The sequence below is a fragment of the Culex pipiens genome, chromosome 3, assembly GCF_016801865.2.
Source record: "Culex pipiens pallens isolate TS chromosome 3, TS_CPP_V2, whole genome shotgun sequence".
Lineage (NCBI taxonomy): Eukaryota > Metazoa > Arthropoda > Insecta > Diptera > Culicidae > Culex > Culex pipiens.
In genome coordinates, this window is record NC_068939.1 from 174,974,136 (window position 1) to 174,995,748 (window position 21,613).

A 21,613-nucleotide genomic window follows, 5' to 3' on the forward strand; every position below is an offset into this window, starting at 1 on the left:
TTAGATCGTTTGGATAAATCATAAAAAAACGTTAAAAAATATTTTCAAGAATGAAAAATTATGAACAATATTAAAAAAAACAAAAAACTAGAATTTTAATTTAAAATTGAACTTAAGTGGCTACATCTTGAAAACGCTGCACTTTATAAAAAAAACTGATTTTGCATTAGGAACTTAAATCAAAAAAATTTCGAGTAAGACTTCATTTTTTCAACAAAAAAAACACTTTTTCTTTTTCAAAAAAGCATAACTTGGCGGCTTTTCTTTGGCTCAAAAGCTGCGCTTAAAATCATTAAACATTAAACATAAAAAAAATCAAATGTTAAAATTATAGGCTTTGGTAATTCAACAATTATAAAAATTGAAAATATTATCCTTTTCACTCAGATCTTTTCAAACATGCACGAAGCAAAATTATCATCGTTCGGTCAAAACGTTCATCGTTCGATCAAAACGTTCATCGTTTGTGCAAAACGAGAGAGAATTGAGAGAAAAATTGCCATTTCCGGTCTCATTTCGCTCAATTCTCTCCCATTTATCATCGAATTCCTTCATTTTCTTGACATTCGCGTCCTACTTCCTACTCCCTGATTCCTGTTTGTGTCATTTTAGATGCATTCGAGTTCATCGCTCATCAATTTGAGTTCATTGTAAGTGCTCGTTTGAAAACCTACCAATGAAATCGAGAATACGAGCCATGGTTTCAACATTTTAATGAAAAAAGTTTTTTTTCAAATGCATAATACACCTGTCCAGTTGTTTTGTCATCATTAGACCGATTCTTCGGATCCTTTTCAAAAAAATTCCAAGTTTTTTTCAGCGTGTTGGCCGTAGTTGCAAAATAAAAGAAGAAACCCCCCAATGTTATTACATATTTGGAAAGATAATTGATTTTCCTACAAAGAAATATCATGCAGAATGAACCATATAGTACCTGTGCTTCCCCTGAAATAAAAATGTAGCGTGACGGGACAACATCGTAAAACTGGACTTTTAAAAGCCACACTACAAAAATCGCTACAGTTTTGCCAGTTTGATTTTTAAAAACTTTTGCTCTTCTACACATGATCACAAATTAAAAAACGAATCTTTTGCTCCTTGAACTGAAAGAATTGGATGAAATTTGATTTTTTTGCCAGCCATTTCTTTTCGTGACGGGACAACGAAAGGAGCAGATTTATGAAAAAACTTCTCTCCCGTGCAATGGCTTGCAGACCACTTTTGGTCAATGTTCTTGGCTTTTAAGGTAAGAAAACGCATTTAAAGCACATTGCAATTATTGCATCATAATAAAAATGATTTTTTTCATATTAAAAATCATATTGAAAATTGAAAAATGTGACATTTTGGTGTAGCTTCGCTAAGAATCGGTCATTGGTTTCCGAAATATCAAAGTATTCACGAAAATTTTATTTTTTGCGAAAAATATTTTTTTGCGGGGCTGTACATTGGAATTTCGTATAAATTCAAAACAATTTTAAACATGCCCAAACATGCAAAATATGATTATCAATGCAGAAAAATGCATTTTAGATTGTTTTACGTTGATTAGACTTCTATTTTCACGGAACTTTGAACGGAATTTTGAAGGGGGGCGACAACAACTTTCAAAACTATTTGCAACGGCCTAAATAGAAAACAAAAAAAAAATTAAACATGTGATATCAGCTGACTTTGCAGAGAATAGCTCAATTAGAGTGTTTAAGAATTCAAAAAATAAGAGCTGGGTCCTGAAGCCCAATGATAATTTTAGCATGCAACGGACATACCAGAGAATATCCTCTTTAAAAAAATTTATTGCAGCATAACGAATAATAAAATTTCAATAGTGGTTTAATAACGGGTTTGATCTAGGGTTTGATGCATCATTTGTCCACAACAGAATCAGATGACATTCAAGGAGTTGTCAAGGGATTTGTTTAGTTATGGAGTTAAATTTCAGGTCAGAGAACTAAATGTCGACAATCATCGTGAGATTTTGGTGAAGACTTCGTATAATCGAGTACGGACATTTTTCGCGTTGTATTTTTGATTTTTATTTTATTAATTTTATGTGAATTTCGGGCTGATTTTGAAAAATTATTTAAACTTTTTGAATTACCTTTAAAAATCAGTTCTTAATATATAAACGTACTTTTCTAAGATTCTGAAAATTTCGGGTTCTAAGATTTTTGAACTGCTTAAATTCATCCAATTTTGTTTTTTTGTTTTTTTTTGCCAAAAAATATGTAAATGGTTTTCTCATTACTTTTTAAAAGCGCTTGTTCCTTGGATTGTTTTCGCACAAAGTTTTTATTATTTACTGAACTATGGAGACTTTAGCCGTAAAGTGGTAAATAGTCACCAGCTAGGTCACTAGTCTCGCTTAGACCCCGTCACTACGTTCTAGCAGGATTCTAGCAGAGTTCTTATAGAGCTGGCTTTTCTTACAGCATTCTAGCAGAATTGTTCCACCGTTCTAGCAGGATTCTGGCAGAACCAGCTCTGCTAGAATATTTCGCGCCTGGGGAGTGTTTTGCTACACGCAGAAAAATAAGGCATATTTGAATCAACAAAACGTTTTGTTGATTTAAAAATCATTATTTTTGTAGAATCAACGCTAAACGTCAAAGCAGCTTTTTCTAAACAACAAAAGACTTTTGTGAAATTAAGAAAATCAAGGTTTGTTTCAACGCAAAATCGGCGTTGATTATATTCAACCTAGTATTCAACAAATTTTTTATTGATTCAAACCTCGTACAGGCTGATTCTACAAAACATTTTTCTGCGTGTCGGTTTTTTGCATTGTGTTATTGTACTCAGAAATATGCTTTTACCGTTGTGTATCCAATAAACAGTTTTTTTTTTGAAAAAATCGTTATTCTTCGTTATTTCACTTCATTAGCCCCAAGAGTAGCTCTAATTTTTTACCTAGCGATATCTCCCTTTGTTAAAAATACTCCCGATCTTGCTCTTGATTGAAAAAATCGAAATTAATTTGTTTAATAACTTGTTAGTAGAAGAAAGTTTTGTTAAAATCAGTTTGTCAGGAAAAATCATAATACATAATACGCCTGTTTTGTCATCATTAGTTTCCAAAATATCCAAGTATTGACGAAAATTTTATTTTTTGCGAATTTTTTTTTTTTTGCGGGGCTGTACATTGGAATTTCGTATAAATTCAAAACAATTTTAAACAAGCCCAAACATGCAAAGTATGATTATCCATGCAGAAACATGCATTTAAGCTAGCATTTAAGATTGTTTTACGTTGATTTGACTTCTATTTTCACGGAAATTTTGAAGTTATTTGGAAAAAGATTTTTTTTTGCCCCCTGATTTTTCAGACCAATTTTGAAGGGGGGCGACCGAGGGGGCGACATAAACTTTCAAAAATATTTGCAACGGCCTAAATAGAAAACAAAAAAAAAACTTAAATATGTGATATCAGCCGACTTTGCAGAGAATTGCTCAATTTGAGAGTTTTAGAATTCAAAAAAAAAGAGCTGGGTCCTGAACTGCCCCTGATCGCATAAATGTCCCATATGCATTTTCATCGGTTTCGAGTTTTTGATGCAGTTTGGTTCAAAATCGTGTGCTCTTTCAAAAGAGCCAATATTGTGCGATTAGTTCCTAGCTGGACTCGGTCACTGGAAACGACCGGCGACTCAGTGACCGACGAAATAGGCGGCGGGCCAGATGCGGGCATAAAAATGTCAAAATCTCTTCCCCCCTCACTTCGTCTCACCATCCAGCTGCAGCTTTGCAGAAAAATAATATTTTTCCGACCGAATAAAAAAATTGCGAGCATGTTCAAACAATTATTCCTGATGTCGGAGAAGTGATGAAAAAGCAAAATTTTAATCCATAATTTTTCTATAAATTGATTTTTTTCACTCTAACTAGGAACCCCTAGGTCTATCCACGACCGTTTCCAATGACCGTGAGAAGATGCCAGAAAATCCAGCTACGAGCTAAATCCACAATAACATCCAGTACTTTGTTCTAGAAATCAGGAGGAAATCCATTTTTTTCGTGAAAACTTAACACGTAGCCTTATGTATGGGACAAACTTCAAATGCGTTTTTCTCAGAATATGGGACATTCATGCGAACATGGGCAGTGAAGCCCAATGATAATTTTAGCATGCAACGGACAAACCAGAGAATATCCTCTTTAAAAAAATTATTGCAACATAACGAATAATAAAATTGTCAAGGGATTTGTTTAGTTATGGAGTTAAATTTCAGGTCAGATAACTAAATTTCGACTATCGTCGTGAAATTTTGGTGAAGACTCCGTATAATCGAGTACGGACATTTTTCGCGTTGTATTTTTGATTTTGATTTTTTAATTTTATGTGAATTTTGGGCTGATTTTGAAAAATTATTTAAACTTTTTGAATTACTTAAAAAAATAGTTCATATCTATTAATCACTTCTTTCCCGACGATCCGGCATCACTGCAGTCCCCCGGAACCATCTGGAACGTTCTCTCTCTCTCTCATTCTCACACGCTCGCTCCCGCGTTTTTCTCTCTTTTTATAAATACCGCCGCCGACGCCGCAAGCCCTCGCATTCATTGAACAGCAGTCCAAAGACGAACATCCACGCAGCAAGCTATCCCGCTCGTGTGTGTGTGTGTGTGAAGTGAAAAGTTCCAGCAGACGGAAGTGTGCTTAAAGTAAGGAATAAAAAGCGGAAGTCCACAATCCTTCGTGGTTTTTAACGCCGACCAGCAAACACAAAGCAGAACAAGGTAAGTTTGTGAAAAAGAAAGGATGTTTTTTCTGCTGGGGAAATTTTCGAAAAGGGCGTGAAATATTGCGTGACTCATCGTTCGGCGAGAATTTTCCACACGTGGGGGAAACAAAATGGCTCTCGTCTGGAGGGTTTAAATTTGCATGTGGCTTTGAAATATTAATTTTAATTCTAATTTAAAGCCATTTTCCTGAAATTTACTGAAGAAATTAGCAAGAGTTCGTTTTTTTTTCGTTATTTTGAACTAGAACAATAGCTGGAATTTTCCAGACTGTTCTAGAAAGAAAATTGACCTCCTAACCTCAATTTCCTTTTGCGGGTTGGTGAAATGGGGGGAAAATTGTCGCACCTTGAATGTAAAGTCCCCTTTAAAACGCACAAAACTTACGTAATTTTCCATGACTTGACTCAAACTCGTGTGTGGTGAACAAAGGAAAGAAGCGCGCAAACTTCCTTGACCGCGCGCCGCCATCGCGTTGATCGCAGCAGGCCGCCATTTATGGAAGTGTCTGGAAACGAGAATCCTTTTAAGGGGGGGAAGGAGAACCGCGGCGGGTCAATGCGGTTCTTGCAACAAAAGGTCATCGCTTGCGTGAACCCGCGTGCCCTTCCTGGATTTTAAATTAAACGATTCCGCGTGCAGCACACGCCGCAGCCGTTTGAGGAAGAAGAAGTGAGGTTAGGGTGGTTGGAGCCGGCGGCGGTGGTGGGAATTGAGGTTAGGGTCGCCGCATGGGGGGAGGGTTAAACCGGTGGCAACGAGGTTTGAACACACATGCGTTTGATGCTGTTGCTAAGCGAGCGAACTCCATGGCCTACCACGTTTTTGCTTTTTTGCGTTATCATGTAATAGGGGAAGCATGCGGTTTTGCGCGCGCCTTATCGGGCTTGGGTTGTGAGGTCTTTAAATTCTTAGAAATCTTTGGCGATTAACGATGAGTCACCACGCGGTATTGCGTCAGCATTTCACCACTTCCGAGAAGATTTAATCAGCACTACTAACCACCCCTTTTCTTCCAACAGATGGCCGCAACCAAGGCACCAGCAGTCGGTATCGATCTGGGTACCACCTACAGCTGTGTGGGTGTGTTCCAGCACGGAAAGGTCGAAATCATCGCCAACGACCAGGGCAACCGCACGACGCCGTCGTACGTGGCCTTCACCGATACCGAGCGTCTGATCGGAGACGCCGCCAAGAACCAGGTCGCGATGAACCCGTGCAACACGATCTTCGACGCGAAGCGACTGATCGGACGCAAGTTCGACGAACAGAACGTGCAGGCCGACATGAAGCACTGGCCGTTCACCGTCGTGTCGATCGAGGGCAAGCCAAAGATCCAGGTCGAGTACAAGGGCGAAACCAAGTCGTTCTTCCCGGAGGAAATCAGCTCCATGGTGCTGACCAAGATGAAGGAAACCGCCGAGGCGTACCTGGGCAAGACGGTCTCGAACGCCGTCGTCACGGTGCCCGCTTACTTTAACGACTCCCAGCGTCAGGCTACCAAAGATGCCGGTACCATCGCCGGATTGAACGTGCTGCGTATCATCAACGAGCCGACCGCGGCCGCCATCGCGTACGGTCTGGACAAGAAGACCGCCGGCGAGCGCAACGTGCTGATCTTCGATCTCGGTGGCGGTACCTTCGACGTGTCGATCCTGTCGATCGACGACGGTATCTTTGAGGTCAAGTCGACCGCCGGAGACACCCATCTCGGTGGTGAGGACTTTGACAACCGGCTGGTGAACCACTTCGCCACGGAATTCAAGCGGAAGCACAAGAAGGACCTGTCGACGAACAAGCGAGCCCTGCGTCGTCTGCGTACGGCTTGCGAACGTGCGAAGCGTACTCTTTCGTCGTCGACCCAGGCCAGCATCGAGATCGACTCCCTGTTCGAGGGAACCGATTTCTACACCTCGATCACCCGTGCCCGTTTCGAGGAGCTGAACGCCGATCTGTTCCGTTCCACGATGGAGCCCGTCGAGAAGGCCATCCGCGATGCCAAGATGGACAAGGCTAGCATCCACGACATCGTCCTCGTCGGTGGATCTACCCGTATCCCGAAGGTCCAGAAGCTGCTGCAGGACTTCTTCAACGGCAAGGAGCTGAACAAGTCGATCAACCCGGATGAGGCCGTCGCGTACGGTGCCGCCGTCCAGGCCGCCATCCTGCACGGAGACAAGTCCGAGGAGGTCCAGGATCTGCTGCTGCTCGATGTTACGCCACTGTCGCTCGGTATCGAAACCGCCGGAGGTGTGATGAGCGTTCTGATCAAGCGTAACACCACCATCCCGACCAAGCAGACCCAAACCTTCACCACGTACTCGGACAACCAGCCCGGTGTGCTGATCCAGGTGTTCGAGGGTGAGCGTGCCATGACCAAGGACAACAACCTGCTCGGCAAGTTCGAACTGTCCGGAATCCCGCCGGCGCCCCGTGGCGTGCCCCAGATCGAGGTCACCTTCGACATCGACGCCAACGGTATCCTGAACGTTACCGCCCTGGAAAAGTCCACCAACAAGGAAAACAAGATCACCATCACCAACGACAAGGGCCGCCTCAGCAAGGAGGACATCGAACGCATGGTCAACGAAGCCGAAAAGTACCGCAACGAGGACGACAAGCAGAAGGAGTGCATCTCCGCCAAGAACGGACTCGAGTCGTACTGCTTCAACATGAAGGCCACCATGGAGGACGACAAGCTCAAGGACAAGATCACCGACAGCGACAAGACCCTCATCCTGGACAAGTGCAACGACACCATCAAGTGGCTCGATGCCAACCAGCTGGCCGACAAGGAGGAGTACGAGCACCGCCAGAAGGAGCTCGAGTCCGTCTGCAACCCGATCATCACCAAGCTGTACCAGAGCGCCGGTGGTGCCCCGCCCGGTGGCATGCCCGGATTCCCCGGTGGTGCCCCTGGAGCTGGCGCCGGCGGTGCCGCCCCTGGAGCCGGTACCGGCTCCGGCCCGACCATCGAGGAGGTCGACTAAACCACTCGCCCACTCCCCCCGCAGAACCATCGGCGCAGGCGGCTGATGCACAATTCTTAACAACTCAACCAATTCAATTCCGATTTTCAAACAATATCAGTATTTGTCTCAAAACAATTTAACTTATTACACAAACACTGCTTAGACAAATGATGAATATCCATTCCTCTGAAAACAACACAAATAAAGCAAACCGATCGAATTGAATTTCGCTGTTTCGTGCGTTATTTTGTTGCGCGTTTCCGATCTCTTGTTGTGGAACCTTCTCTACGTCATCGATTAGGACCGATTGTAATTGGAACGAGTAATTCAGTTAGCAAAGTCAGAACGAACAAAAAAAAAACGGAAAGGGAAATGCCCAATAAAACAAACGAAAGCGAGTTAAGAATTAAAAGCGAAACTGTGTTTTTATTTTGATTCCTCTTGGGTTCTGGGTTATTTTTCACATTCCAACTGGTAATTTTCTGGGTTTGTTCAAAACGACGCTTGAATGTGAGTGAGGAACTATCACTTTAGCAGTTATTCAAACAACATTTTGAAGAGTTGCTTGCTTACTTTCATTTGTGATGTTCGTTACGTATAGTGCTATCAGACTCAGACTAAACAGCAGCGCCCATAGTCTCTCTACGGATGACTTCTTCGTCAAAGTTTATTTCTTCCCCAAAGTTTTCAGACAATTTCAACACCCGTACTTTGGAAAAACTAACGGAATGTCAGCAGCGTCCAAGTCCAAGTGATAAAGAAATAAAAAATAGCGCTAGGACGGAAGAAGACTTAGCATCGCTTAGAATTACAGAAAACTGAAAGTGAAAATCTAAACATGATTGCGGCAACAACTGTGGGGGTCCCCACAAGACGGTCGAGTGCAAAGTCCAAGAAGCAGAGCCGAAGCGGTGTGCCAACTGCGGACTTTATCCGGAGGCGCCAGCAGGCGTTGAAACCAGGTAAACGCTTATTCAACTTTCTCAGCATTTTGAATATATATTGAAATTTTATTAGAAAATATATTAAAATTTAACAAATCTGCTCCAGGATGTTTCATTTGAAATTCAGAGATTTAGAGAACATTTCAACTGAGATCAATTCGAAACCCTTTGCAAGAACAGGGTTTTTACGGGAGAGTCGAAAAAAAATCCGCGCCGATCTAAAACCCGAAACCGCGCGAAATCCACGCCATATAAAATATCGCGACCAACATTTAATAATTGACAAAGAATTTGATTAAAAAAAACAAACTCGTTTTATGTTTAAAGGCTCCATAAGAATGAAAGCAACAAATCCATTTAAAAAAAAACCTCAAGAGACAATCAAGGAAGGTGTAGTATTGTGATTTGAGGTTAGGAAAACACGCGTTAGACTTTGGTACAACACTTTATTAAAGACCGACTTAGGACGTCTGTTCCGGACGACAATCGGAAGACGAAAGGGAACGACAATTGTACATTTGTGTGCACCTAGACTGATGCCATAATTTACAAAACAATGCTACCTATCTAATTGAGGCTGGCAATACTTTCATACCATCCGAGGGACACTACAGAAGGGTCATGAAAAAATCTACAAAAATACAATATTTAAAAACCTAAAAAAAATTAATTAAGCTTTAAGCTCAAAAATAAATCCAAATCTAAAATATTAATATAATAAAGTTTTAAATTTTGAAAGCTTAAAAATTCAAAATCTAAGAATTTTTATACAGTTTGTATTCCAAATTTCTCCGAAAGAAATTTCATTTCCGATATTTTAAATAATTTCAAAATCTCTAACATAAAATATGACTTGAAACATTGTGGCATTCAAGAATTTAAGAATTTATGAATTTAGGAGTTTAAGAATTTGAGAATTTTGGATTTTATGAATTTAAAAACTTAAGAATTCTAAAGATTTTGATTTTTGATAAATATTTTTTTGTTTTTCTAAACTGCTTTGAATTTGATATTTTTTAGTTTTCAAATTTTGACTTTTTGAATTTTGGTTTTTTTTATTTCGGATTTTTTAAATCAAAATTTAAGAAATTCCAAAAAAAATTAATATGAATTTTGATTTTTTTGGATAAAAAATAACTATTTAAACAAAAATATCGATTTTTTGAATTTCTGAAGCTTTGAATTTTGAATGTTATGATCTTTTAATTTTCGCCAAGAATGTTTAAATCTAGAAAAAAATATTTCTACGGATTAAATCCCATCTAAAATACGAAAGTGGAGGCCAGCTTCTGTTACGTCCAATCAAGCTCATATTTGGCGCCTGCCAGAACAAGCCCCAATAATCGTTTTGTTAAACATTTTTTTTTTTTTTTTCTTCATAACTTATTTTTATTAGGTCCTTTTAGGTGCTGTGACCAGGTTAGGACCGAGGATCATGAGTACAAAAATAAAAAATAGTAAAATAAAAACCGTAATTGAATAAGATGATTATTTTCTCGTGCCATGTGTCAGCAAGTGTGCGATCACGTCAATCTGTTCCTCGGGTGTCTTGCACTGGCTCAAGCGAACTCTGTATTCCCGGTAAATGGTCCACAGCTCCGACTCGCTGTACAGCTTCCGTTCCCCTTGTTGCTCCTTCGGGGTTGCACCGGCGCCGGCGCCAGTATTTTCTCGGCTTCTTCCTGCGGGACGAGGATGTTTATCTTCCGGTACCGCTCCAGGTAGCGGAGGAAAATCCGCCGCGGTAAACACGGCTCCTGCAGGAGACTGTTTGTCCTTCTTCCATGCTGGCGGCTTCGGCTTGGACGCCTGCTGCCTCGACTGGATGAACTGCGCACGTTTGGGACAACTGCGGTCCAGACCCTCGTGGGATCCAGAACAGTTGACACATTTCTTGGCTTGCTTTTCTTCTGCTTTGCACTTTTCTGTGTTGTGGGGACCCCCACAGCTGCTGCACCTGGGCTTGAGATGGCAGTTACTGGTTCCGTGACCGAACTGCAAGCAGTTCTTGCACTGGGTCACGTGCGGTTCTTTGTTCCGGTAGGCCACCCACCGGACGACGACTGGTCCCACTTTCTTCACCTTGCTACTCAACTCCTTCAGACTGGTGTGCCCCTTGGGGAAGAGCACGATGAAAGGCGTCTCATCGATGGCGGGAAGCTGCTGCTTCCGCCTGATGGCGTGTACTGCCAAGACGTCCAGCTGATGTTCCGTCTTGAGCAGCTCCTTGATGTAATCCGGTTCCACGTTCGGGAGACCTCGCATCACTACCCGGTGCGGTCTTGCACTGCGCTTTCCGTGCGTGTAGAACTGCACCTTGTTCTTCGTCAGGTGGGCTTGCACCGTGTCGAAGTCGTCGCTCGAGAAGCACGTAATTTTTGTGCCGTACCGCGTCAGTTTGTGTTCCGGCTGGACATCACATGACGACATCACCTTCGCAAGGCGGGCGAAGCTCATTTCTTTCACCACCAGCGGCGGCTGCTTCTTCTCCCCGGCCGACTTGCCGGTTGCTGGTACCACGGAGATGGTTTTTTCTGCTGCTGGGTTCGCATTGTTGTTGTTGTTGCTCTCCTCCGCTAGCGGGCTGAACTTGTTGTTGCTGAGCAGTTTCTCCACATCGTCGTCGTTGCCGCCATCGCCGACGTTGATCTCCTCCTTAGCCTTCCTGCGGCGAACCTTGACCACGGGACGAAATTCGCCCCCGTCCTCTCCTCCTCCTTCGGAGTCTTCCACCTCCATGCCCGTCGCCGCCTGCGTCTTGGGTTGAAACCCGTCCGGTTTCTCCCACACACTTTTCCTCAAGGCCGCGTTCCAGTAGAACGTCCTTCCATTCTCAGCCCTGTGCTCCGTCCACTCACTCTCCACCGTCGCGGCCGCCGCCATGGCCGTCGGCGAAAGTTAACAAAACACCGTCAAAAACGCGCTAAGCTAGCTCGAAAGACGACCAAACCCAACGAAAGTTGAACAGGGAGTGTCCTCCAGTCGTTGTTTTTTTTTCGCTGCTGCTGCTGCTGCTACGATGTTGTCGGTTCGAACGATGACGATGGAATATTTTGTTAAACATTCTTATGTCTATATCTTCGGGAAAAGTTTGTAATATTTGATTTACAACATAAAAAATTGAATAAATCCAGTATAAAAAAAAGGTTAAAAATCATTACTCAAAACTCAAAAGGAATTAAATATTCAGAGCCGAAGATGTGAAGAATTGACAAGAAACATATAAAAAATAATTTCTACATAATCTTCATCTTCATTTTTCGACGGTTCGTACTAAGAAAATACAAACAAACATTTTCAGAAGAAAATGTTTGCACTCGAAGGAAAAAAACAAATTCTCGTAATTCCTGATAATATTTTTCTTAATAACTTGGAAGTAACTTAATTATCAAAATTGCAATTCGAAACCCGCGCCTGAGCAAAATTAGCCAGCAAATCCGCGCCAGATCCGCGCGAAACGCGCCATCCGCGCCGTCCGTAACAACCCTGCAAGTAGGGTACATATTTCTAAGTTAAGATTTTGATAGCTGAATGCTGTTTTAGGGAAAATAAGTTTAAATAAAACTCTCGATCTATGAATTTAGAATTCAATGCCATTTTGTCTGAAGGACTGCAGTACTTCATTTTTAGAATTATTATTTTTAATTTTAAAGCATTTTCGCACTTTGATTTTTTTAATCTATTTACATCAAATCAAAATTTAATCACATTTACCATTTATTTAAACGTTTGCTCTGGAGAGATTACGACTGTCTGTGAGTTATAAATCGCACTCTACAGAAAAGGAGGTGATGATCACCTCATCCATAAATCACAGATTACTATAATATTCATTTTCACATCTTTGTATTTCCACCGTCTCCATAAATTTCTCCTTTGTCTTGCGCAGCAAACCTTGCCGATCTCCGCCGTCGCCGACCTCCGTCCTCCCCCTCATTTGGCTGCTCAATACCAACCAGTTCCGTGCTAGTCTGGTGCAGCATTTCCGGGTGCTCCTGCAGCAACTGGCGCGAGCTGGCCATCCCGGCCAGCACGCACTGCAGGTTCCAGTCGTGGCGCAACAGCGACTTGTCCAGCTCAAAGTGCCCGTGCCGGATGCACCGAATGGCGACGCAGTGCGCGACCGACTTGAGCCCCAGGCCGATCTCGTGAACGAGCTGACCCAGGTAGGGTTCGGTTTCGTTGATGGCGTGAATTTCTGAAGAAAGTTTTAAATCAATTAGGGGTTTTTTAAACTTTCAAAGAGGCTTACCGATGGTGAAGAAGGGCCGCCGGAATTCGGCCAACCGGATGCCGTAGATCATGGGCTGGCTGTTGTCGGCGGGACGGATGGTGCCCTTGACGGCCAGGTCGTACGCGGCCTGCGACTGCATGTCCACCCCGCACAGTTCGAACATCTTCTTCTGGTGGGAGGCCTGCATGGACGCCAGCAGGCGGGCGATTTTGTCCGATCCGATGTGGTCGACGGTGGCCTTGGCGATGACACGCGAATCGCCAAAGTGACTCTCGGTGGCCTTGCCCAGGAAGCCCGTTATTCGGTAGACACGGAGGGGACGGTTCTGCTGGATGCGGAACGCCGTGGAGAGGCCTTTGTTGATTCCTAGAACTGTAGAATAATTAAGTATTAGAAATCGTTAAAGATAGTTCCAGAGCAACATTTGAAAGGGGCGGTACGACATTGCTCTTACGGCCTTTCGTCCCATTTAAACACGTGTAATGAAAGGCCGTAAGAGCAATGTCGTACCGCCCCTTTCAAATGTTGCTCCAGAGTTGTGAAAATTAACCCACCGAGCACGCCACTGGTCAAGCGGCCATGGTTGGCACAGGTGCGAACCCGCAGATCCTCCGTTTGATAGCGTGGACCCACGACCAGCACGTTGTCGGAGAGATCTTCAACGGCGCGTACGACAAACCGGGATTCGGCGCCGCTGGCGATGGCAACTCGCTGCAGCGGAGGTCGAACCCGCAGTTCGTTGAGGTCTGTAAAATTGTTAAAACTAAACTTTGAAAGTAAAACAGCAAAATTGAACAATTACCTCTGCAAAGATTCCCGATGATGGTGTGACGAACTTGCTGCACCGTTAGACCGGCCGGTTTGTACACGTTTATTACTCCGTTCAAATATTTCCACACCGTGGCGGCATCCTTCACTGTGACTAACGACATTTTTTATGTAAGTTTACATGAAAAGTTGCGTAAAATTCCAAATCAAAATCAACAAAGTTCTCATTTGTTTACATCACAATCACATGTTTCGTTTAGTTTTTGTTTGTGTGGCACAGCTCTACCTAACTTTGAGGCGATTTTTAATTTTGACATTTCTAAACGTCATCCGCAGCTGATCGCAGAAAACCGGCCTTTTTGTTATGCTGCTCCAATCGACGATTCGTCATATTTTTAGAAATTCTAGATTATTTCCGGGTAAGTTGGAGTCGAAGGGTGCTGAGAGTGGAGACATTTTTGAAAGGCCAATTAGCCTACAAGAATGCTACGGTTTTCCGAGGCAGCGTGCGCTTCTGGATTGGCAAAAACAATGGGACGACGACACCAAGGGACGTTGGATGTATTCCATACGACCTAAGGTGCAAAGAAAAGCCTGGTTCAAGGGAATGGACTTGACGCGTGGATTCATCAGAACGATGTCCCGCCTTATGTCGAACCATTACTCGTCCAAGGCTCATCTTTACCGTATCAACATGAGTGATACGAACTTATGCGACTGTGGGCAGGGTTATCAGGACATCGACCATCTCGTATGGGCGTGTCCGGATCACCATGTTCACAGAATTAAGTTGAAAGATACCCTCAGGGCCCGAGGAAGACCACCAGAAATCCCGATGCGATACGCGTTATCTCAACTAGACCTTGATGCTCTCTATCCGATCTATCAGTTCCTCTTAGATTCCAAAATATCTATTTAGTTTTTCTTCAGTTAGTTTTCCTCCAGTTAGTTTTCCCTCAGTTAGTATAACTCGCCTTCACACAAAGCCGTCGTTTCTGGTTTGCACCGGAAGCAAAGCAAGATCGCCCCAGCAGCTGGACACCGAGTTGCGGCTGAGGACAAAAGCAAAGGCCAGCAGAGCCAACCAAGACCCCTACACAATCCCCCTTCCCTTCCCACGCCTTGTCTTTAACATCAATCCCTTCCCTACTAACCCCGAGTAGGCCGCGGGTAATCGGCTCCCCTCTCACTAACATTTACACACAAGATCCTCTGTAATTACTCTTAGCTTTAAGAAAAACGTAATTACAAAAGCTGACTCGGTCCTAACCAGGTCCCAGTACCGAAAAGGAACTAATAAAAATAATTTTATGAAAAAATAAATAAGTTGGAGTGAAATTTGCACTCAAAACCATCTAAATTTATATTTCATTCCTCCAGCAGTTGCTCGTCACAACTTAAGCAGCATGGTCGACGCCAAACTGGAAGCGGTCCCGCTGGTCGAGATCGACGAAGGAATCTTCAAGTACATCCTGATTAAGGTTTACGGCAAGGAGAAAGCGGACGGTTCCGAGCCGAGCAAAAACATCGTGCGGGGATTTGCGCGGGCCGAGTGGCACAACGACATATACGAGGAGGTGAGCTCTTCGTTGGCCGGGCTCGGGCTTGAGACGGAGTGTCTCGGCGGAGGCCGGATTGAGCATCGCCCGGAGCAGAAGCTTATCAAAGTGTACGGATACTCGCAGGGCTACGGCAAGGCCGACCACCAGGAAGCGAGACGCATCCTGCTAACCAAGTATGCCGATTGTCAGATTGAGACCTCCGATGAGGGCTATTGAAGTTGAATAAAGATGGTTTTTGAGTAAAATTGTTTAGTTTCATTAGACAACAGTCATTTCTTTTATTTGATTGTTTAACTCGCCATTTTCGCCCTCCACGACTCTCTGCTCCTTCAGCACCTGTTGTAGCTTTTTAGCAAAAGTGTCAATCTCTTCCCGTGTCACCCCGAGCGCTGCACTGGCCGTCAAGTACGTCCCCACGTACTCACCGTCCGACGAGTGTGAACTCCACGCGCCGAACGTGTGTCCAGCGATTGTTTTTGTCTCGCGACCGGTCACCACCCGGCAGCCGGAAACTCCCCGGCGGTGCAGCATAGAACCAATCATCGGCGCGTTATCACCGAAGCTTCGCAACGTCAGGGCCACCGAAATGGGATTGCGTCCGCTTATGACCGATTCTCCGTACTGCTTGGCGACGACAGCCAGTTGCTCCAGCAGATGTTGGTGAAGTTGCTTCCGTTCGGCGACGAGTTTCTGGTAGCCGGTCTTTCCCAGCGATAGCAGCGTCATTAGGACGTCCAAGCTCTGCGAGCTTGAGGCCCGACCCGGGTAAAGTGCCGCAATTTGCTCGATTATTGCCGGGTCAAACCCGGCTATGATTGCGCCTCCCACAGGAACCAGCAGGTTTTTGTCCGTGCTTTGAACGAACGCATCCACGCGACCCAGCCGGCCAGCCTGCTCAATCTGGTGCGTCAAATAGGAACTCTGCAGCCCGTACGCGTTGTTGACCACGTGAGGAATCTCCTTACAGCGACACAAGTCCGCAAGCTGTGCAACCTGATCACACGTTCGTGGCGCAAAACAGCTCGTCGTCGAAAGAATGCAGCAAACATTGGCCGCACCAAGTTCCTCGACCTTATCTCGAAAAGCCTGCACGTTAGTCCCCAGCATCGGATCACCCCGCTCCTCCACCGGAACCGTATCAATTACCACCGGAATCAACCCGGCCGTTACGATACTTTTAAAGCACGACTTTTGATCGATTCTGGACCACAGCACGTACCGCGCATCCGGTCTGCTGGCCTTCAGCGCAGTCAGCACCATCATAACGGACATTCCCGTCGCCAACGGCACCAGCAGCGCCTTTTTGCAGCTTCGGATGCCCATTTCTCGGAGCAAATCCAGCACCAGGCAGTTTGTTAAATTTGCCATGATTGTCGAGCCGGCCGCCTTCGGTTGGGCCTCGCTCAAATTGCCAGACCGCCCGATGCCGTGGGCGAAACCGTAGTGGCGTTTGCGGACCAGTTCTAAAATGAAATTAAAAATCAATAAAAAAAATCTTTTTTGCAATTCCATCGTGAAACTACTTAGTTTTCCTGTCATTCTTGAACGACAAAATAGCCTACTTTTCTGTACCAAAAATAACAGAATCGAATAGCATCACTTTTCAAAATAAATGCTGAAAAGTTCTACTTTTCAGCACTGAAATGGGTGCTGAAAAGTTGAACTTTTCAGCACTTGTTTCGAAAAGCAACACTATTCAACATTTTTTTTATTTAAACGATTTATTGACAAAATACATGAAAATTCGACATAAAATTTCACTCAATGGGTGTTTTTCGAAATTGCAAAAAATGTTGTATGGAACTCGTTGCAAAACTTGATTTTTTCAGCACTCGTCGTATTTATCCAACTCGGTGAACCTCGTTGGATAAATGTTCGACTCGTGCTGAAAAAATCCTCTTTTTGCAACTTGTTGCATAAACTACTATTTTAGTCATGATGAAAATTGATTACCGCACACAACCCTGGCCTCGCGTTCTCCGACGCCGCATCGGCTGGGGAAATTGTTGCTGTCCAGCAGGGCCAGCCCATCAATCAGGTACTCGATGGTGCCGTTTTCCCAGCCATGGTCGGGGAGCTTTTTCTATGAAAATCAATATTAAGTTTTTGAATCAACTCAACTACAACTCAAAATGTAATAATACCTTTTCCAGCAGAACTTTGACTAGTTTATCACGGCTGACACGAGCATTATTCGCAATTGATAGGTAATTAGACGGTACTAGGTCGGCCGCAATGGATTGCAAGGTGAAATCGTTCATTTTTAGTTATTTAAATAAATATTTGAAATTTGTTAGAAAAACTTTTACTCCGTTCTCTCATGATTGTCACGGAAACACGATCCAAACAAAACGAACAAACCGGTGCAGAGATGGGAAGGTTTGTGCGGCATTTTGTTTACAAATTTGTTTCGTTAAGTTTTGGTGAGGGGTGATACATGACGCATAACATTCGTTAACATCGATGCACGCTTGTGAAGAGCGCAAAACACAGAAAACATGTTTTACACTTTTGAAAACTACACCTGATTTTTTTTTCACTGAATTCAGTAAACTGAAATTTTAGTAAGCGATTAAGAGCGAGTCCACGAGCAAAGCATACCCATCTCGCATCGACCTCACCAATCTGCGTAAAATTTTCAGGGGTTGTTTGTACATATAAAACTAGCATCTGGCCAAAATATGAGCACTCTAGGTCAACGGGAAGTGGGTCAAATCGGGATACAAAGTTTATAGTTTCATAAACGTCAAAAATCTTAAAAAGGCTATAACTTAGGCAAAATTCAATCTATTTTCAAAATTTAAAATGCATCTGAAAGAGCTTAAAAATGCAACAAAATGCAGGGAGAAGCATCTCAATTGGTTAAATCTAAAGGGAGTTATTGGCATTTTATGAAAAATAGCATAATTTTAAAGCCACCGGAGGTCGCGTACGTGTACTTTGTACACAGTTTGTAAGGGCACTTGTAAGAAAGGCGAAAACACGCGACTTCCCGAAGGTTAAACTCAAATAAAAAAGTGTTCCATCCAGATATCAACTCGGTTCGACCTGCAGCTTGTAAGGGACATCTGAGACTACCATCTGAGACTGAGAACGCTTTGGGATTGTAAATTTTTGCTCGGGAGACCCCTTAGATTCCATTTTCTGGTGATAATTTTATCATATTCGTGTTCCTGAGGCAATTTCACAAAAAAAACGTGCATAAAAATGTATATTTTCATTAATTTTAGCCCTTTAAAAAATAAAAGTTAAAAAAATCTTCGATTCACATATATTGAAAATCAAGTTCGTTTCCAAGGATACTAGATGACACCAGAAAAAAGCAGCTTCTTAATTTTTTTAACATTCATTTTTAAAGGGCTCAAATGGATCAAAATAAAATGATTCTATTGTAAAATTGTTTCAGGAACACGAATATGATAAAATTATCATCAGAAAATGGGTTCTAAGGGGTCCCCGAGCAAAAATTTACAACCAAAAACTTCACTAAAAGTAAAACTGCCTTACCCAAAGCGTTCTCAGTCTCAAATGGTAGTCCCAGATGTCCCCTACAAGCTGCAGGTCGAACCGAGTTGATATCTGGATGGAACACTTTTATATTTGAGTTTGAAAATTATGCTATTTTTTCCACTAAAATTCCAATAACTCCCTTTAGATTTAACCAATTGAGATGCTTCTCCCTGCATTTTGTTGCATTTTTTAAGCTCTTTCAGATGCATTTTGAATTTTGAAAATAGATTGAATTTTGCCTATGTTATAGCCTATTTAAGATTTTTGACGTTTTTGAACCTTTGAACTTTGTGTCCCGATTGGCCCCACTTCCCGTTGACCTAGAGTGCTCATATTTTGGCCAGATGCTAGTTTTATATGTACAAACAACCCCTGAAAATTTCAGGCAGATTGGTAAGGTCCAAACGACGTCCCATACAAAGGGTTATGCGTCGGTTATGCCATGGTCGGGGACTCGCTCTTAAGAGCGAGTTTTTCACCAATGTGTAACAGGAACAGGTCGTATCGAGGTGCTCCGATTTAGATGAAACTTTCAGTGTTTGTTTGTCTATACATGAGATGAACTCATGCCAAATATGAGCCCTCTATACGACAGAGAGAAGTGTGATAAAACGGGCTTCGAAGTTTGAGGTCCAAAAAACCTAAAAAATCTTAAAATTGCTCGCATTTCCGTAAAACTTCATCATACCAACTCTCGTAGATGCATTTGAAAGGTCTTTTGAAGCACTTTAAAATGAGCCATAGACATCCAGGATCGGTTTGACTTTTTCTCGCAGCTTTTGCAAATTACTGTTCAAAATTGATTTTTTTGAAACCTTAATATCTTTTTGCAAAAGCCTCCAACACCCATACTCTCATAGGTCAAAAGATAGGTAATTTCATGGACTATAAGCCTACGGTATTAACATTTTGGCCAATCGCAGTTTTTCTCATAGTTTTTCGATTTTTCTACAACAAACATTTAAAAACGTTAGTTTTTGACCTGTAGGCCTCCATAGCGGCACTTTTTGGTCTCAATTTAGTCATAGTCGGAATCCTCGGAAAATTTCACGTTAGTTAGAAGTATTGGAGTGGTACATTTGATTTAAAAAATAATTAAATAAAACATTTTTGAAAAAAGAAATAGATCTTATTTACTCTGTAATCAATACGTCAAATGCTATGGGTGTATGGGTGTTGGAGGCTGTTGCAAAAAGATATTAAGGTTTCAAAAAATCAATTTTGAATAGTAATTTACAAAAGCTGTGATAAAAAGTCTATGGCTCATTTTGAAGTACTTTAAAAGACCTTTCAAATGCACCTACGAGAGTTGGAATTGATGAAGTTTTACGGAAATGCGAGCAATTTTAAGATTTTTTAGGTTTTTTGGACCTCAAACTTCGAAGCCCGTTTTATCACACTTTTCTCTGTCGTAGAGGGCTCATATTTGGCATGAGTTCATCTCATGTATAGACAAACAAACGCTGAAAGTTTCATCCAAATCGGAGCACATCGATACGACCTCTAGAACAAACCGAGCAGTATTTACAAATACTGCCTCTTAAGTAATTTAGATTTTACTGAATTCTCAGATAACTGTTATTTGTCACTTTGACAGACGATTTGCTGAAATTTCTGTAAAATGGTTTTAAAAACAACTGAAATTTCAACTAAAGAATTGTCAACTTATTTAATTGAAAACACTTATTTTCTTGTATCAGTTTGACAGATTATTTGCTGAAGATTCACCATTCGTTGCTGGTATTTTAGTTATTATGATTTGATTTTTCTTGCCATAGAAAATGTTTCCAATGCAGTTTTATATATTTCTCAAATTACATTTGGAATAAAGCAATATATTTAAAAAAAAAAACCTATATTTTTATCAGCTTATCTTCCAATTTTGGTTAAAGCGGTATACGCACTCCGGAAGGAACCGAAATTTACGTTCGTAGATATTTTTTGGATGTACCGGGCAGCAATCAAATTGTCTAAGAATATTGAATTAACCATTGTGGCACCCCCTACAGCGTGGTGCAGACCCGTTATGCTATGCTATGCTATGCTATACGCACTCCGGAAGGAACCGGTCAAGGAAAATTTTAAATGGGCAGCAGCGACAGTGAAAGCAAGCCAGAGAGGGTGAAGAAAAGCCCCAAGAAGTCGCTCCCTGTCGTAAAGCTGACCCCTTTTCTTCCTATCTGCGTTCTAGCTCGGTTCTAGCCTTATGTTGTGACTTACAGTTATTATTGTTTTTCGTTTGGAAAAAGTGGGTGGTTTGGGCAATGTTCCACACCTGGAAAGAAAACCGCGATTTTTCTCGCTCCATAAAAAAACGATTTGTTTTGTATATAGTCCACGAGGAGGGAAGGAAAGTCTTTGAATTCATAAAAGTGTCCACGTGTTTTATTGATGGTTGAAATTGGGTCCTAAAATTAAGCTTAAATTTGTGATATTATTGTTCACAACGATAAAGCTTATTTTACCTAGTATAATAACCCTTTGACGTCCGCAAGGGATTTGAAATGGATTTTTGATTCAATTTTTAAAACATAACTTCACGGCCTTTCTTGACAGAAAAGGTCCTACTTGACAGTTCGTTCCAAGGAGGCCATAGTTGATCCATCGAAAAAATGTTGTGTTATCAATATATTTTTTGTATTAAAATGAAAAAAAGTGATCAGAAAGCGTGTTTTTTACATATATACAAAAAAATTGGCATTGGGCTTTTGTACCCTATTACCTAATTTCAGCAAACGCCTCCTTCTATCTGATGGGGATGTAAATTTTGGTCTTGGCCTAACCTACACGCAAGTTCAAAATCGCTATTTTCTTCAGAACCGAACCTACTAAAAAACTATCCAGAATCCAACGAAAACTTATATCCAACCAGATCTGCTTGAA

The 21,613-nt window shown here is 42.3% G+C and overlaps 4 protein-coding genes across 5 annotated transcripts; 2 read left to right on the forward strand and 2 right to left on the reverse strand.

The window, feature by feature from the left end:
- The first annotated feature begins 4,545 nt into the window (after positions 1-4,545).
- LOC120419254 (heat shock 70 kDa protein cognate 4) lies at positions 4,546-7,937 on the forward strand. The gene is made up of 2 exons (XM_039581908.2): positions 4,546-4,737; positions 5,763-7,937. The coding sequence occupies exon 2, from the start codon at positions 5,763-5,765 to the stop codon at positions 7,728-7,730; it is 1,968 nt and encodes a 655-aa protein (XP_039437842.1). The 5' UTR covers positions 4,546-4,737; the 3' UTR covers positions 7,731-7,937.
- Positions 7,938-12,380: 4,443 nt separating this feature from the next.
- On the reverse strand, positions 12,381-13,905 carry LOC120419255 (pseudouridylate synthase TRUB2, mitochondrial). Its single transcript, XM_039581909.2, has 4 exons — positions 13,693-13,905; positions 13,445-13,636; positions 12,909-13,262; positions 12,381-12,854 (listed from the first exon to the last, which is right to left on the reverse strand). The coding sequence occupies exons 1-4, from the start codon at positions 13,820-13,822 to the stop codon at positions 12,493-12,495; spliced, it is 1,038 nt and encodes a 345-aa protein (XP_039437843.1). The 5' UTR covers positions 13,823-13,905; the 3' UTR covers positions 12,381-12,492.
- Positions 13,906-13,946: 41 nt separating this feature from the next.
- LOC120419256 (sex-regulated protein janus-A-like) lies at positions 13,947-15,465 on the forward strand. 2 transcript variants are annotated; one of them, XM_039581910.2, is made up of 2 exons: positions 13,947-14,077; positions 15,039-15,465. In XM_039581910.2, exons 1-2 carry the CDS (start codon positions 14,023-14,025, stop codon positions 15,434-15,436), a joined length of 453 nt encoding a protein of 150 aa, XP_039437844.1. In that variant the 5' UTR covers positions 13,947-14,022; the 3' UTR covers positions 15,437-15,465. The 2 variants fall into 2 exon arrangements, with proteins under 2 accessions (XP_039437844.1, XP_039437845.1); XM_039581911.1 differs by having other exon boundaries at positions 13,957-14,077; positions 15,042-15,465.
- Positions 15,466-15,478: 13 nt separating this feature from the next.
- Positions 15,479-17,601, reverse strand: LOC120419257 (O-phosphoseryl-tRNA(Sec) selenium transferase). The gene is made up of 3 exons (XM_039581912.2): positions 17,365-17,601; positions 17,174-17,303; positions 15,479-16,683 (listed from the first exon to the last, which is right to left on the reverse strand). The coding sequence occupies exons 1-3, from the start codon at positions 17,479-17,481 to the stop codon at positions 15,479-15,481; spliced, it is 1,452 nt and encodes a 483-aa protein (XP_039437846.1). The 5' UTR covers positions 17,482-17,601.
- Between the last annotated feature and the right edge of the window lie 4,012 nt (positions 17,602-21,613).